This window comes from Ostrea edulis, chromosome 3 (genome assembly GCF_947568905.1).
Source record: "Ostrea edulis chromosome 3, xbOstEdul1.1, whole genome shotgun sequence".
Classification (NCBI taxonomy): domain Eukaryota; kingdom Metazoa; phylum Mollusca; class Bivalvia; order Ostreida; family Ostreidae; genus Ostrea; species Ostrea edulis.
This window is the reverse complement of record NC_079166.1, coordinates 4,703,211-4,721,349: the sequence shown is the minus strand read 5'-3', so window position 1 is coordinate 4,721,349 and position 18,139 is coordinate 4,703,211. Positions and strand designations below refer to the sequence as shown.

Genomic DNA, 18,139 nt, shown 5'->3' with positions numbered 1-18,139 from the left:
ATATCTAAAAGTCGAATTGAAGGTCACAGCGAGAGATTTTTTCTTCTCACGTAGAAGTTTTTGAATAAATTCTGCTTCATATGAATATAAAAACAGGTCAGCTAACAAAGGAGCACATTTCGTGCCCATGGGATGTGTCGATTGATTGATTGATTGAATATTGTTTAACGTCTCGCTCAAGAATATTTCACTCATATGGAGACGTCACCACTGCCGGTGAAGGACTGCTAATTTTAGGCCTATGCTCGACGCTTATGACCATTGAACACGGAGGGATCTTTATCGTGCCACACCAGCTGTGACACGGGGCTTCGGTTTTTGCAGTCTTATCCGAAGAACCGTCCCATTTAGTCGCCTCTTACGTAGCAAGGGGCTACTGAGAACCTATTCTAATCCAGATCCCCAAGGGATTAGATGTTTCAAAGTACAGGAAACATGCATATGCTTCTTACGTGAGGTATGGGTTGTCCCGCAGTTTAAAAATGAATTAATATAAATGAATAAAGACCACCGTGCACAAAGTCAAATGACTGTTGTACTATTGCTTGATGGCCGAACATAGGTCATAAATCATAATGAAATAAATTCAAAGTTACTTTAAAAAACCCAAAACAAAACTGAAAAAAAACAACAACAAAGAACTTATCTATCAAAGGAAATTTTTAGAGGGTGAATTATTAGTGCTAGTAATGTGTATTAGAGATTAGAATATCAACAACAATAAGTGGTAATGAAATGTTAAATAAATCAAATCAACAAGTATGGTGTTTGAACCTTAATTACATAGTAAATGAATTTAATTAAATCACTTAAAATCAGTTATTTAAATAATTATCATTATAATATGTATCAAGATATACGGCTAACGGCGGGTGTCTTAATTGATTTACTTTCAATTTAGCTCAGGGTCGTGATGGATATGTTTGCGGACCCAGATATACAGATTCCAAAAGATAAGTATGGGGTTATTAACAGATATGAGTGGGCCATCACGGACCAATCGGAGATTGGGAGATTACACACTCAGTGGCATGAGCTGAAAGATTTTCAAGTCATACCTCATAAATACAAGGTAAAGATTAAAGAAATATAATTGTTGTCATTTCCAAATCGTAACAAAATCTTCGAATGAACAAAAGAAATGCTTTTTGCAGATTGAATTCATGATATCGTTGAACGGAAAACTTGACTTTTCAAAATGTCGACGTTTCACCGTTAGGGGATATAACAAGGCTGGGCTATATTCTACGGTTTCTACAGAAATCAAGGACTGTAGTGCATTTGACCCTCAACTCATCAAACCCAACATTGTTATTGATGCTGTAGGGACACCAGATGTCAGCAGAGGTTACTAATACAATTTTATATTCATAGAAAATTAGAGTGTTGAAACACATACAAAACAGTGTTCAAATGACAATCAATTTTAGTTAAATTTAATTTCTCTACAAAACAAGAATCCGTATTTTGATTGTAGAATTCTACAAATTAAAATCACTTGTTGTTTGACATCTTGTTAACAAAGAAAACGCTTAAAAGGTGGACATAACGAAGAGTAATGAATCTCCTATAAGGAATACAAAATAGATAGTTGGGCAAACAAGGATTCCTGGATATACCAGAGGTGGGATCAGGTGCCTAGGAGGAGTAAGCATCTCTTTTCGACATCCATCTTGAGCCCTCTATTTTGATCAGGTAGACAAAGTAATCGGTAGAAAAAATCAGTGTGCCAAGAACGGCCTAACTAATGGTTTGTAACAGGTCAGATAACATTTGACCTAATGATAGGTTGTATACTCGTACAAAGAAATGAACATGCCCTCTATAGTGAATAAACACTGTTTTATCGGATATCATGCATCTTTCAGATGGACATGGAGAAGCCATTCTTTTGCAAACAAACGCTAGATGGTCACATCCCGACATGGACTACACGCCAAACATGAACTATATTTCCGCCGTTTGGCCTACTCTGCGCTACAATTCTTACACCGTGGCAGTCATCCGAGCTCAAAATATCGATTTCGCTACTTACTATCTGCCAGCAACCAGCTTGTCCCTAAAAGATCCTTGTAGGCATGCAGATGCTATAAAATGTGATAAAACAGGTTAGTGTAACGGAGTGTTTTAGACGTCTCCGCCTGTTTCTTTTATAATCTATGTACAAATAAGATTGAAACTCATAGAAAAGTTGTAAAAAATCAGAGAGCTGATGTTTTGCAACAGAAATTCAAATCTACATTATCGATTGTCAAGAACAATTTATATTTATTCTACACTTTTTTTTGGGATTCAGAGCATGAATTTATCAATGTAAAATTCAACGACAGTGAGCTTGAACACGGACAGCGTTATGTTGTATGTATTCACACGGAACATACGGAAATTATGTACGAAAAATGGACTCACGTTCTTCCGGAAATCAATGTCTGCAGCGATGGAATTGTAGTGGATCTCACACCCCCATCTCAAGGAAAAGTTTGGATAGGAAAACAAGGACAACAGTATCAGGTTTTAATGAGGAAAAAGAAATTTGTTGTACACTGGGAATTTTTTCGCTTCTTTGAATTTGTGTATTATTGTCGCCAAATATACTAGTGTCATTTGACTTGTTTCTACAATTTAAGGAAATGTTAAATCTACCTATTATACACGTAGTTATCAAATGTTCGTCGTGGTAGCTCAGTTGTACGGCATTCGCTTCGTAACATGGGAGTTCGTGAGTTGGAGACCTGCTCTTGCTATCACCGATAGACCTAAGACGCAATTAATCGTAGTAATTGCTCCTTCACCAAACACTCATAATTTATAAATGAAAATCATGGTATTTCGGATATGACAGGCGTTGGTACGTCAAGGAACCCTTACTGATGTGGCTCTAAACAGGCAACCAACCAACAATCATCAAAATTCAAGTTCATGTTTTAAAATCGATCTTTTTCAAAACTTTGACATGTAAATCCATATTGATATTCTTTAGCAAATTGCTCACCATGAAAAATGAAAATAATGAAAAATGACCATTCAGACCGCAAAATTAAGAACAAACATAGAGGAATGGACGTAACGGAGGTGGCTAGGGGAATAAGCAACCCCTCTTGACCACTCACACCCACCGAAAATCCATTCTCTTAATCCGGTAAACGGAGTAATCTGTAGTTCAATTCAGTATGCAAAGAATGGTTTAACAAATGATGTGAAACACACCATGCAACATTCAACGTAACGCCAGATTGTATTTGTTAATACGATCATCATAAATACCACACAATTCCCGGATCTCTGACTTGATACAAGTCTGTTAAAGCCCCTTGAGCGTTAACTCTTTACCAGTAGCTTGCGTCGATTGAAAAATTGATCATACGAAAAATGCTCTCGCGTATCTAATCAGGTCAAAGACAATAGACAGTGATTTGTGTTTGATATTTTCAGTTAGGTAGTACACATTTCATTTCAGATATCTGCAACTGACTTATATGTGACCTGGGATTCATTCAGTGACGTGGAAGAGTTTAATATGATATCTCATTCATCTGGAATTCAGAACTATCAGTTAGGAATAGGTGAGTTCGGAGTTTGAAAAACTTGAAAGCTGTATTTCTGATCAATGAAACATCATAACTTGTTTTTCATGTATTGCCACTAGGAACATCTGTGGGCGGAAATGACGTCGTGGCATTTTTTGATGTGGGTGTTGTCAATCATAGAGCTCTCCATGGTCTGACTCTACACAGCGGTCATAAGTACTACGCAACAATACGAGGTAATACTATATTCAATGTAGTAACTAAGGATTATAATTTAGAAACTTTGTATATCCTAGTCACGTGATCCCACCTCTGATTTGTCCTACTTTTAATTCTGTATTCTTTATAAAAACTATGGTCAGTGTTCGTTAGCTTCACTTTTTCGTGATATAGAATTATTATTACAATTTCAGCGACCGATTTTGCCAATAGAACAACAATACAAACATCACCACCCATCATCATCGATACAAGCTCTCCTTTAAAAAGTGACCAGCGAATAACTATCTCAGGGCGTCACATCATATCTAACTCTGAACTTGAAACATGGTAAGTATGCCAGATTTCTTTCGAAATTATACAATTGGGTATATCACTAGTGTATATTTCACTTGTTGATGAGAATTGTCAAAGCTCTTACATTTTGAAAATTAAACCAATTATATTCTACGTTAGTTTCAGTTTGGTCACTAAAGGGAATAAATTCTCTGTTAAAATTATTAAATGCTACTTTTCAGCTGGAAGGGCGTGTTCAGTGACCCGGAGAGTGGAATTGACTTTTATATGTGGTCTGTTGGTTCACAGCCCGGTCATTCCGATATCATGGAGTACACTCGAGAGGATTCTGAATGTGGAGTGAATGATAAAAATGAAAGACTAGATATCAAAGAAGGACATGCCTACTATATATCTGTCAAGGTGAATTTTAACTACTACTTGCATGGATTTCCCAAATACATTATAAGACACACACACACACACACACACACACACACACACACACACACACACACACACACACACACACACACACATACACACACACACACACACACACACACATATATATATATATATATATCCAAAATTGAAATAGAGTCTCAGTAATCGGACGCATATATATATATATATATATATATATATATATATATATATATAATTAGACTTAACAGTACATTTTAATATTTCTGAAAGCTTATCAAACCATTGATAGTTTTAATAAATCTCCTCAGACCGAGATTTAACGATACACACTTTGTTATTTTCATTTTAAATGATTTAAGTTTATTTGAATCTATATGTTTTCGTAATTCAAGGAATACACTTATTTATTACTTACACCTAAATGTTAATCTTCTAGTTTTTTTTTTTTTTTTTTTTACATTATTCAGGCATTTAATAAAGCCCATCTAATGTCGCTGGCAACCTCTTGGGCCTATACGGTTGATCTCTCTCCTCCTGTACAAGGTCATGTTTTGGATGTTTTGCCTACAAAAAGCATTAAAGTAGATATAGACTTCCAAACAGACACGGAATCACTGACAGTGGTTTGGTATGGGTTTCTTGATCCCCATTCTCTAATCCAAGAATATTTTATCAATATTGGAACTTGCCCTCTATGTGATGACGTCATTGGACGACAGAGTGTTGGCCTTGTGAATGGTATGGTAATTGCTAAAACAATTCATTTTGACTACCCATAGAAATATGTACGGATGGCGATATTGCATTAGTTTCGTACTTTAAGATACGACTAGTATATGAATTATTTGACTCTTATTCAGAGCTTACCGTAGATTTTGTCCCTTTCGGATCGGGTTTGACCTACTACACTACCGTAACTGCGTGCAATTCAGCCGGGTTTTGTACAACTTCTGTCTCGGATGGCGTTATCATGGATAATAGTCCTCCAAATATGGGTGTGGTTACAGATGGTACATCCCCTAATGCCATGGAATACCAGTCAATCAGGTTACTAGCATCTTATTGAAAATAATATGAATGCATTAGTTTTTAATACAATTTAAATACTTTTAGGTAGGTATTTCATATTACAAACTAAAAAAGAAAACAAATGGAGTTGATGAATATGATATACTGACACATAGTTAAAATTAATTACATGGGATGTATACTGTAAAACAATTCCAAATTTCCCATGAGTCTAGGAATTGGATTGGTGCCAAATGGTATGGTTTCAATGACCCTCAGTCCGGGATATCTCATTATGTCTGGTGGGCTGGGACAACTCCAGGTGGGAAGGAAATTCTACCTGAGGAAAGAGTTCACTTATTTGAGGAGGCATCTGCATACAACTTCACACAGGAGTTAACCGTATCAAAGCGCATATACGTAACAGTCAGAGCATATAACAAAGCAGGTAGTCATTACTTATAAAAAGGCTTCCAATCATGGTACTGTACTTGAAATATAAATATTCTTTAATATACTTCTTGTTCATCATAAATATATTTCAGGCTTGTTTGTGGATGCAGTGTCTAATGGATTTCTTGTTGATGAAACTCCACCTGAGATCAAAAGTGGACCAAAATTCAAAAGAGATTTTGGTCTGACGGAAAACACACAATTTTACAGATCGTCTGTCAAGGTGGAGTGGGATGTGGATGATCCACAATCACACATCGAAAGACAGTATTTATCTGTGAAATCCCACATCGGCGGTGACTTTGAATTTTTTTCTACCCAAGTGAGCAAATGTTACATATCAGTCTAGCTGAAAAAGGTTTTACTGTTTCCACTGTTCACAATAATATGAACATGAAAGAACTGTTTATATATTTTCTTTTCACAGGTGAATGGCATTGTAAGGAATTTTATTCTAAATGGCATGAAACTGCATGACGGAGTCACATATTATGTGACTCTAAATTCATGCAATGGAGCACAAATTTGTGCCTCTAGCACCTCATCCGGAATTCTAGTGGACAGCACGCCACCCAGCAGGGGTACCAACGATTTCTAAATGTCAGAGAAATATGAAATACCAGGTTTTATTGAGATTTCGGAATAAATCTCACTTGATTTGTTTTCATTAGGTATGTTTGCGGTACAGACTGACCATGCCGTTGACGCAGACCTGAGTCGTCATGTCTCCGGGTTTATGACGTGGTGGAAATATTCTGTAAACCTCGCCTGGTTGGGATTTGCTGACGCTCACTCGGATATCACTCATTACTTCGTCAATGTGGGGTCAAATTACATGGGAGCTGATTTAAATGCTGTGAGTATATACTATTAATTAGCAATCTTGGCAAGATATATGGACTCACATTCCCTGTCAAAGTTTATATTCTTCCGAGTCGTTAGGCGACGGAGAATACATAATATGACAGTAAATTTGGTCTGTATACCCTTTCAGAATACATTTAAAGGATGTCCTACTGCAGAGTGATGTTTATAATGTTTATTGTACGGAGCGGTTAGGTATATGATATAACAAAGCCCTTTTTTATCCCATCTATTGTCCTCGCATTTCCAGCTTTTCATCTAATCAAATGGCTAATACATTGTACAATATTTCATCTATCATCTAATCCATGATATATCATAAGATAAGAAAGTGACATTGCATGACATTGCTTCTTTAAAACATTAGGAACCCGGCGTCCCTAAAAGAGTTAATCATTCGACAAAGGGAGACGATCGCTATGATGAAGGACTAGTTCAAACATACCGAATTATAACCCAGAAACTTGTGGCCTACGACTACCTCTATATCAGTGTTTGGGCAATTAACAAAGTAAGTTGATGTCATCAGCTTTTTGTTAATCCATCTTGTGTTTCTGAGATTGGGATTAGTATCCGCTATATTTGGCGATTGCAGGTAGGATTATCAAGTGCCATAGTCCACTCGAAATTTCGGAAGCTACCACAGGGAATTTTATCTTTGGTAAGACGATGTGAATCTGAAGATTGTGAGGGGCAGTGTGTCTGCGCTCCTCAGGACAAAGTTTGTCACAACAACGGTTCCTCTTGTACTGACGCCACGATAGGTAATATGGATGTGTGTTGAATCATCGTAGCTTCATAATGTTGTACATTTAAAGCTATATAATGAATCAATGTAATATACATTGTATGACTTCTTGACTTCAGTTTTGATTTATCTATAGGAAACACAAACAATCTCCTCCAAGTGTCTGACGTAATGTTTGGAACATCAGACATACAATTCACACCAAGTAACACGGCACTCCAAGGCAGGTGGTCAATAGTCCATAGGCAAGGCAGTCCACCTTTCATGTAAGACTTCTTTTAAAGAATGGAACAAAATAATATAAAATAGGTCTTTTCTACTTTCTGGAGGATATAGGCTTTTGATAGTTTTGAGACTTACAAACTGAGTACGATTAAGTATAAGCATTTGAGATTTATAGCAATATCAAAATTATAGATTTTATACCTAGATCTACTTAATAGAATATTTCATTTTGCTATATTTGGGAAGGTTTTTAGATAATCATATTTTGTGATATGGGTTTATTTCTAGAAAAAAACCTTCCATAATGGAGGAATGTTTTTGAATTATTTGGCTGTGATAAAATTTTGAGTACTTATTTTAGACAATCATATGACCAGTCTTTATAAGGCGATGTCACAGTATTTCAAGCTGTTGTGTTATACATGTACGTCAATGTTGCCAACCACTAAATATTCCCAAAATAAACCTAGAAGCAGTATTCTGTAGTATTCAGTTTGTGTATTGAATATAGGACACATTTAAAGTTACTTCATTTATATCCTCGATGTTCTATCCACAAGTGTGTTTCTCATTGTCAGGTACCAATGGAGTGTTGGTTTCACAGGTCATGCCGCCCCAGCTGGAGTATTTGATCCAGAACATGATCGAGTGTGGCATGACGCGGGACAAAACAATTTTATCATCTATACTACTATACCAGGTAAATGACGGTCATCTTTACATCAAAACACACAACATTCCTATTTTTGTAGTCAATTGTCTACTAGAATTATAGAATTAGATTTCTTAGATATGTGAAGATTTTATGTACAGAGAAATAATTGCATGTCCATCCGACCATGATTCTGTTAGAGACACAGCTGTAACAGGTTCGAAAAATATAAACAAAAATTCTCTCATTCTTCAGGTGTTAAAGTTTTTCGACCCTAATCCCTTTAGACAAAATCGCTCTAGGCTGTATTGTGCACACGCTTTATTTACATATTATGATTCATATTTGTTTAAAAAAATTGAAGATTATGACTTTTATTTGATAGACAGCTTAACAAAATACAGCTACCTGCATTATTCGAGAAAATTGACCACTTCGCTTTTTTTTTTTTTTTTTTTTAGCTTTAACTGCAATTTCTAACATATCTTGCATGTTATCAAAGATTGAGAACGGTGTGCCTAAAATTAAATGACATAATAATAAAGATTTTGCGCAACCTTGTAGCATTTTTTAGATAATGAAACATATTCTGATAGATTAAGAATTGAAGTAAATCACCTATTAACCTAAATGCATTCGCTAATGTGAATTTCTTCTTCAATGCTGTCCCAAAAGTAAATACGCTTATCTGAATTATTAGTTTTTTTTTCTGCCAACAGGTCAGTACCTGGAGGAGGAGGTTTCTTATTCTGTTTTCGTCAAAGCCTGGTACAACAAAAACATATACGCAGTTTTTAAATCGAATGGAGTTATCATTGCAACGAAGAAACCCGCAACCTTGAATATTCTTGGAAGTTCGGTAAGGTCATCTAAGATATCGTGCATTGAGAACGATTTTCCTCCCCATACCCGTAACTGTGTCGGTGTCTTTGATATGATTCTGTCATTATTTTTTGCTTTTAATTTACACAGTTTGATCAGATGTAAACTATCTTAGTTATCATTTAGTAGTTAAAATAATGAAGACATCAATCAAATGACCTTAAGAATTTTCATCAATTTGGTACAAATAGGTTTTGTCTTTTATGGTCAACAGATTACAGAGAAAATGATCGGCAGTATCATGAAAGATTATGATTATGTAAAGGATGGTATATCCTTAATGTTGAATTGGACAAATAAGTTTTCCGACGGCAATACGACAATAAAATCTTACCGTGTTTACATCAGTACCGTGGCAGGAGGTATGTTTAAAAATGAATGATTAATAAGTAAAATCAGTGTAAAGAATTAAACCAACAGCGAATCCTTTGCTAACAGATAGAAGCGTTAAAGTAGGAACACGTTTTCTAATCGTGCTTGTCCTTGGCTGTATATTTACAAGGTCATGATGTGTGGGACAGTGGAGAAGACCTGCCTAACACAGAGACAACATACTTGGTTCACAGACTTTCGCTTTCACCAGGAGTCCAGTACTACACGAATGTTATCGCTTACGGTTTCTCTGGAATTCACCACACAGAATCTTCTGACGGATTCAAAATTGACAATGTCAAACCGACAGCAGGCATCGTCTTTGACGGAATAGGTATGCACACTTATCGACTATTATTACTCCCTCGATTGCCATCTCCCAGGTTTTAAACAATATATTTCTTTCTATGAATACCATATTCAAAGCTGCTAAAATTACATTTTTAGGAGTGCATGATCTAGAATATCAAAATGCATCGGATATTATTGGAGCTAGATGGCATAGTTTTTTGGATACTGGATCTGGGATAAAGAATTACTTTTGGTGTGTCGGCAATACGTCCACTATTTCATTAATTTACTCGAATACGGAATGCAGTGTAAGGAATTGGGAAAATGTTGGTATTCACACATCCGTTTCCAGACGTCTTGAGAAGGATTTCGTTGTTGGTACAGTTTATTTTCATTTTACAAGCATATGTTCACATCTTACAGATTTATACCTTTTTAAAACAGGTGAAATATTATACGTTCATTCATTTTGTATACCAACCATCTTCTTTGTGTGACAACCCTTGAAATAATCTCACAACGACTCGATCGGTGATTAACTCTTATGCACATGATATCAAACTATGCATCCATATTTACATTGTTTTCACTTCTTATAGGAAGAATGTACTACAGTAAAGTGTATGCAGTAGACAACGTTGGATTTGAATCAGATATCGCCGTCTCTGATGGTGTCACGATTGACACATCTCCACCACAACCTCAATATCTTTATCACACCGGCAACAACCTTCTGCTGAATCCTTCCTTTGAAATGTCGAACAAGTCCCTGTCAGTGGAAAATGTCGAATTTACCAACATCTGTACGCTCAGTGATATTTTTATTCCCGACCACTGGGTTCTAACTGCTCAAAGCTGTGCCTCCGTTTTGTCAGCATTGAGGAATTTAGCCAGAGATGGAAAAGCCTTTCTTTTTGTCCGAGGGAGTGTGAAGCAAGTTATTAATGGATTAAAAACTGGGGAACTTTATCGCCTTAAGCTTTTCTCGAGTCACCTTTCAGGAAGAGTTGCATCCATCGCTAATAAAGAAGGGTTTGTTTCTATTGGGAAAATGAAACACGTGTTTCTTCTGTATTCAAAGGCTTACAGGAATGACGAACACGGCTTATCTTCCTCTCGTGAGATTGTCTCCTGGCATAGACATATCTTTTATTTCACTGCAACTGATGTCACCGCAGTTTTAGAGATTGGCAGTGCAGACGTTAAGACTGGTCTGTTTGTAGATCATTTGACATTTGAACACGTAGAAAAGAACAAGAACGACAGTATAGACTCCCATGTGTCCGCTCATGTCGTTTATTTACATGAATGGGGTTCTATACATGGATCATGGAGTTTCTTCGAAGATTTCAGTCCGATCAAGGAACACCAATGGGCAATAGGTATAGCAAATTTGTACGATTGTGTTTTCTAGGACCTTTTATAAAAAGTTCAGGTTTTGATGTTTAAGCATATATTTTCGCTCTGATAGGTTACACAAAAGGTGGGACACAGCTACAAGGATTTACTAGTGTTGGACAAAATAATTTTGGGATTAATGCCAATATTTCCCTTGTCCACAACACGTTTGTTCACATAACAGTAACTGCATTAAATGCCGCTGGACTCCTCGGAATATCTTATTCTGTGCCCATTATCGTTGATCTGACACCACCCACCATTTCCTATGTGTACGATGGAAGGTTATCAAGTACGTTTAGGACCTGTACTGTATTACTAAAAAAAAAGCTGCAATTGAGATAAAATGAAGTCTGTCAGTAACTGTAATAATTTCAGCTAATTAACATTATTTTAATTTATGCAATTTATAATTTTGTAACTATCCTGATTTAGTAGTATTTTGTTTCATACCCGACTGATCAGAAGTTCCATTCAATATAGGTGGAGATGAAAATGCCTGGACAGATAATGAAGTAGCAGTTAATTTTGTGGCAACAGATGAAGAATCAGATATTGATTATTGCGAATGGGCAATAGGTATATGATTTGTCTGCTTCGTAAGCTATTATATCAGTCATATTCATATACATCTCAAGACAAATCTTAAAAATCTTAATTTTATTAGGTTACCAACCACAAGGAATTGATTTACAAACCTTTGCAAGATTGTCTACTCAAGAGACGTTGATTGCGAAAGACTTTGAATACAGTTTACTCGAAAATCGAACTGTGTACTCCACAATCAGATGCCACAATCGTGCCGGATTATCGACCTCGAAATCGTCGGATGGAGTTAAAATTTCAATACGTTCACCATCGGTAGACCATGCAGAAGTAGTTGTTCTTCCGATGTCTATTACTGAGTACCAAGCTGGTAGTCATTATCAAAGCGTGAAAAACAGTGTTAGACTTCGATGGTCTGGTTTTGAAGACTACGTTGGAATTGAACAATACAGGGTATATTTCTAATTAGTAGTGTTTTAATTAGAGAGGTAAAATTAATTAAGTTATAGATATGTACGTAGTAACATTGTTTTTTATTCATTTTTACCTTAAACTGTTTCTCAGGTTTTTAAAATTAAAGGACAAGGGACGTTATTGGCTATATACCGCCGAGATTTTTTTCATTTTTTCAACTTTCATACTATGCTTAATTAATTATTCTTTTTATTTACACAACTAGGATGTTCTCCTAATCCCACTTACATGAAAATGACGTAATATTTTATTATGACGTCATGAATATACGCTAAAGATGAGCTGTTTAGCGGAATCTGCTGATTTGAAATAAATTATGAATAAACTTTAGCAAAAACTAATACTTTTGCATGCAACAACCAGATTTATATTTTGCATGTTTAATTATCCATTAATATTCGTCTTTCATTATCAATATCGTATCGGTTGTTGGCTGCAAACAATATGAATATTAAAAAAGAATGAATGCGAAATCGGCTGTTTTCGATACACAAAGTCAATATTTTGCATGTTATAGAACTGAAAAAAAAAAACTCTTTTGCATTCAACAACCAGATTTATATTTTGCATGTTTAATTATTCATTAATATTCTTCTTTCATTATCAATATGGTATCGATTGTTGGCTGCAAACAATATTAATTTTAAAAAAGAATGAATGCGGAAATCGGCCGTTTTCGTTACACAAAGTCAATATTTTGCATGTTATAGAACTGAAGCAAACTGTTCCATCATTTAACCTCATAAACTTTTACTTTTTTTGCGATTTAATAAATACATGTATGTCCAGTCAAACAATTAATGCGTTACCTAGTTTGCCATAAAAATCTGCACTCAATAAATGCAGATGATGTCTGCCTTTCGAGTCACAGAGGCGGATCAAAAATCCACCGCATGATGAATGGAAATTATTCTACTTTCGTTTTTAAAGGTCACGGGAATATGTTTGGACGTCCTGTCTTTTCAAAATAAGATTATTTAAGAATAAATTGCATTAAAAAATAATAAAATCGAAGACATACATAGACCTTTAATAACTCGAATTTATTTTCTTTTTACAAAAATCGAACCAAAATTCGTTCATTTTCGGCAAAAATGGGTACTGATACGTTATATCTTAAGAGTTAGATAGTTGGGATGTCTGTTACTTTTTTCGCTAAATTTTAAACTATCGTTTATACAAATATATCAAATATAATGCGGTTTTTTTTAAAAGCAGTTTTCTTACATCATTTTTACGTACATGCATGTCTGTATATATGATGCATGTTGAAATTTAATATTACTACATTAGTAATTAGATATTGATTCCAAAGGTTCTTAAAACGGTTTAAATTAAAAATAAAATAACAACAAATCATTATTTATATCTTCCAGCGAGATGTGGTTTCTTTAAAACGTCGAGAACCTGTGATCTATTTGAAATTTCGACCATTGTGGTGGCAGATTTTTTTCTATATCGCATATGATTGATTGATTGAATATTGTTTAACGCCCCTCTTGAGAATATTTCACTCATGGAGACCTCACCACTGCCGGTGAAGGGCTGCAGAATTTAGGCCTATGCTCGGCGCTTATGACCATTGAACAGGGAGGGATCTTTATCGTGCCACACCTGCTGTGACACGGGACCTCAGTTTTTGCGGTCTCATCCGAAGACCGCCCCATTTAGTCGCGTCTTACGACAAGCAAGGAGTACTGAGGACTTACTCAAACCCGAATCCCCACGGGTTCATATAGACATGTATATGTAATTGATGCACATTTACAGGGACACATATTAACAAAGGTAATTGGGCAGGATGTACATGTGTGTATATAGTATATAGATGTATAGATATAAATATTCAGACACCGTAGTATCGAGGAGGGGTTGCCCCTCCACTTTGAGGGGGGGGGGGTGATGTTGACCATTCCCTTGCTATGGGAACAACTTGACCAGCCCAATGACACTTCAACTTTTATCAATCTTATAAAATATATAGTATATGTGTTGTGATTGTTACTAAAAAGTTTATATTAGTATTGACGTACGCCCCCTCCATGATTAGGAATACTGGAGTATAACCGTAAGGTGATGTAGACCCTCTCTCTCTCTCTCTCTCTCTCTCTCTCTCTCTCTCTCTCTCTCTCATGTCAAGGTGTTCTGGATAGGCCTGGCCCGCACATTGAAAAACGAAAATGCATGCATGATATTTATTAAATTCATTTTTATAAAAGGTCTGTTGTAGTTACATATACTGTCTCTTGGAAACAGACACGTAGCATCATTTATCAGGGGGGGGGGGGGTCGAAGGATAAGTTGGTAGTTAATTATCAAATGAAAAAACCTTTCTGTCTGATCTTCGAATTCTTAAATCGTCGGGGGGTGGAGGGTTATCCTTCGCTACATGGGTTCAATTAATAATTTTAATCCTATTTTTTCTCATTCAATACTACTATCAAGAATATGGGGGGGGGGGGGGGGGGGTTCACTCAATATATCCTTATTCGCATATGAAAAAAGTGCCTGGGAAAAGCAGTAACATATACCACATTGTCTATACATGTACTCAAACTTCCCAGAGTCCGTTCTAGATTTGGACTGAATGTCAGTGCATGCAATGACATGCCCACTGACTGATGTATATTCATTTATCAAAGATGAACACTATATGGAGAGAGAGAGAGAGTTCGAACTACTTTGTTGACCATTTAGGGGAATGTAAAGATATAAACACGGACACATTTTTGTGAGGCTTTTAAATACATTGGACGCATTTTTGTGAGGTTTTTAAATGCATTTGCTATATGAAATATGCAAGGTGAAGATAACGAACAGTGATCAATCTCATAACTCCCACAAGCAATACAAAATAGATAGTTGGGCAAACACGGACCCCTGGACACACCAGAGGTGGGATCAGGTGCCTAGGAGGAGTAAGCATCCCCTGTTGACCGGTCACACCCGCCGTGAGCCCCATATCCTGATCAGGTAAACGGAGTTATCCGCAGTCAAAATCAGTGTGCCAAGAACGGCTTAACAATCGGTATGAAACACGTCAGACAGCATTTGACCCAATGCGAGGTTGTATTGACGAACTAGATCGTTATAACGACCATAGAATTTGCGAAATGCTGACTTCAATCGAGACTGTTGAAATCCCTGTACTATCAACTTGTTTGTCAGTAGCTTACCTCGATTTAAAAACTGACTATACCCAGAACAAGCTCTTGCATATCGAATCAGTTGAGATATATAAACACCATATGCAGGTGATAATGGAATATTGCTACATAAATGTGGGAAGTTGACGATGGAGAAGCTGAAATCATCCCGTTTGTCATACAGTTGAGTTGTTAGTTTGCCGTTAATGTCTACTTTCAATAAAATATCTAAGTATGAAGCAGAAGTGGACGACTCTGTGGTGTCCTTTATTTCCAGCTCACAGGGATATATCAAATCGACATATGAATGAAAGCTGTCATTGTTAATAGACAAAACGTCATCGATATATCTAAAAGTCGAATTGAAGGTCACAGCGAGAGATTTTTTCTTCTCACGTAGAAGTTTTTGAACAAATTCTGCTTCATATGAATATACCATCTGAAGTTACATGTATATTACTTGACGTGTTTTACTGTACCCAAGAAAATGATATCCCATTCATGCAACATAAATTTGTATCGTTTAGTATATGTACATTTACCACACTTTATTCAATATATTTTGTAAATACCCACAGCATATTTTATTCGTATGTACTGTAACTTGTATATTGCATACACATGTAAGCAGACCTGTTATATAGTCCTTGGTGTACATGGCATAACAAGTAATTTTATCCGACTCAATCGACGTTTTTAATCAAAGTGTTAATATTTATGACCAAAAAACAAAACCAGGAAAAAGAAAATTCAAAAGCCATTTTATTTTTCATATTTCATTTGAATAGGAGGACATCGAACAGCACCTTCGAAAATATGATTGCGTTCTACTGAACAATTTTTGACAAATACACGCATTATTTTTCTCACTCTAATTAACACAAGATTCTTCCGCAAAATGTCTATGACCACGATAAAGTTACATGTAAATGAATTATGTATTTTCCATAGCATGCCAGTTTTCAATTGTCTTTGATTTCAATGAGTATCTTTATATAAAATGTTAAAATTGTAACTTTTAGAAAAATATTCTAGAAGAATCAGGGGACTGTAAATCCTATAAGGTCGATGACGTCGTTCCGAAAAAGCGATCGTCGGAAGATAGCGTCAGAGTTAACAATGCAATATTGTAACGTTATTTTCTCAATATCAGCAACAAGTAAATGGTACATGTTATATATGAATGAAACGAGAAAATTATCACCTTTCTACCTGCAAAATATGATCGGTTTTTGAAGCGCGGCCAATTTTGGCCAATAACGTCCCTTGTTCTTTACAGATAACTTTTTCCAGTGATGGAGAAAACATTGAAGAAAAGATGTCCTTTCCGATCGGACAAGATATGAAAACTGCAAATATTATGAATTTGGAGATGCCTGCAGACCTGAAGAATATTACTTTTCAGGCGATCAATAAACTTCTTCTATCAAGCAGCAAAGTTGTCTACAACCTTACAGTTGTTGATGGTAAACCAGAAAAAGAAGGTGAGTATGTTTAGATAATCGAAATATAAGAAATTGTATACATCAAAAATGATTCAAAGTGAATAAAATGACAATTTGCGAATATTATGTATTTAACATCTTGTGAGCAGTTTCGCCCTGTTTTGTCAACGTAGGAGTTGGGTATCAAACAATATTCTGTTATACACTGCAATTTTCAGTCTCAGTAAAAATCATAGAGAAACTTTAATACATCCGTCTGATTGTATGTCTTCAAATGCATTTCAGATGGGACATCGTTGAGAGTGACGTGGCATGCCGGAAATAAAGAAGTTACCGTATCCTGGGACAAAGTGTTCACTTCCAAATATCCATTGTTCTACGAAGTTTCTGCGGGAACTGTTGAAGGCGGAACGAACATATTACAATGGCAGGAGACCACACTATCCAGTATCACGTTTGGTTTACCGCCAACAATACCAAACCAATCAAATTTGTCTGTCCATGTGTTTGTTAGAGCTATTAGTGTCGGAGGTACTTATGAAGACATCAAGGGATTTATAAAACTGTCTAAATAATGATTTACTTATACAAAAGTGTCGAATTAAACCTCTTCGAATAGATTCATGAAGTAAGAGTTTTTTCTCATACGGAACATTTAAAAAAACCCAGGCATAAATATAGCTTAGATAAAGCCTCTTCGTAACTTGTCTGATGGAGAACCTTATCCTGTGTTGTATATCCTCCAAATTGCCTTAAAGCTATTCCCTGAAAGTTAAGATACCTTCCATCAAAATATATTGGTGGATGATATCATATAGGGATACCATGTATATATCAAGGAATTAATCAAACACGCAACTCCCAAAGATCTTTAAGGAAATTTCAAATTAATGGGAATCTCTTTCAAGTGGCACAAGTAACTGATTTTCTTAAACGTTCTATGGTCGTTATAACGATCTAGTTCGTCAATACAACCTCGCATTGGGTCAAATGCTGTCTGACGTGTTTCATACCGATTGTTAAGCCGTTCTTGGCACACTGATTTTGACTGCGGATAACTCCGTTTACCTGATCAGGATATAGGGCTCACGGCGGGTGTGACCGGTCAACAGGGGATGCTTACTCCTTCTAGACACCTGATCCCACCTCTGGTGTGTCCAGGGGTCCGTGTTTGCCCAACTATC

The 18,139-nt window shown here is 36.0% G+C and overlaps 1 protein-coding gene across 2 annotated transcripts in view; it reads left to right on the top strand.

Moving 5' to 3' along the window:
- The window catches only part of LOC125674288 (uncharacterized), a 41,894-nt gene extending 24,318 nt beyond the window's left edge, over positions 1-17,576 (top strand). For both annotated transcript variants that reach the window (XM_048911415.2, XM_056159796.1), the window contains 28 exons: positions 902-1,072; positions 1,155-1,347; positions 1,869-2,108; positions 2,297-2,511; positions 3,458-3,563; positions 3,647-3,763; positions 3,941-4,076; positions 4,265-4,445; positions 4,919-5,189; positions 5,312-5,498; positions 5,696-5,907; positions 6,005-6,234; positions 6,340-6,493; positions 6,584-6,768; positions 7,144-7,287; positions 7,372-7,540; positions 7,661-7,790; positions 8,328-8,449; positions 9,121-9,260; positions 9,498-9,645; positions 9,786-9,989; positions 10,103-10,324; positions 10,546-11,328; positions 11,418-11,636; positions 11,828-11,923; positions 12,012-12,343; positions 16,790-16,994; positions 17,241-17,576. In XM_048911415.2, coding sequence (XP_048767372.2) covers positions 902-1,072; positions 1,155-1,347; positions 1,869-2,108; positions 2,297-2,511; positions 3,458-3,563; positions 3,647-3,763; positions 3,941-4,076; positions 4,265-4,445; positions 4,919-5,189; positions 5,312-5,498; positions 5,696-5,907; positions 6,005-6,234; positions 6,340-6,493; positions 6,584-6,768; positions 7,144-7,287; positions 7,372-7,540; positions 7,661-7,790; positions 8,328-8,449; positions 9,121-9,260; positions 9,498-9,645; positions 9,786-9,989; positions 10,103-10,324; positions 10,546-11,328; positions 11,418-11,636; positions 11,828-11,923; positions 12,012-12,343; positions 16,790-16,994; positions 17,241-17,530 — 5,802 coding nt within the window. In that variant the 3' untranslated portion in view covers positions 17,531-17,576. The remainder of the gene's footprint in view (positions 1-901; positions 1,073-1,154; positions 1,348-1,868; positions 2,109-2,296; positions 2,512-3,457; positions 3,564-3,646; positions 3,764-3,940; positions 4,077-4,264; positions 4,446-4,918; positions 5,190-5,311; positions 5,499-5,695; positions 5,908-6,004; positions 6,235-6,339; positions 6,494-6,583; positions 6,769-7,143; positions 7,288-7,371; positions 7,541-7,660; positions 7,791-8,327; positions 8,450-9,120; positions 9,261-9,497; positions 9,646-9,785; positions 9,990-10,102; positions 10,325-10,545; positions 11,329-11,417; positions 11,637-11,827; positions 11,924-12,011; positions 12,344-16,789; positions 16,995-17,240) is intronic.
- Positions 17,577-18,139: the final 563 nt, after the last annotated feature.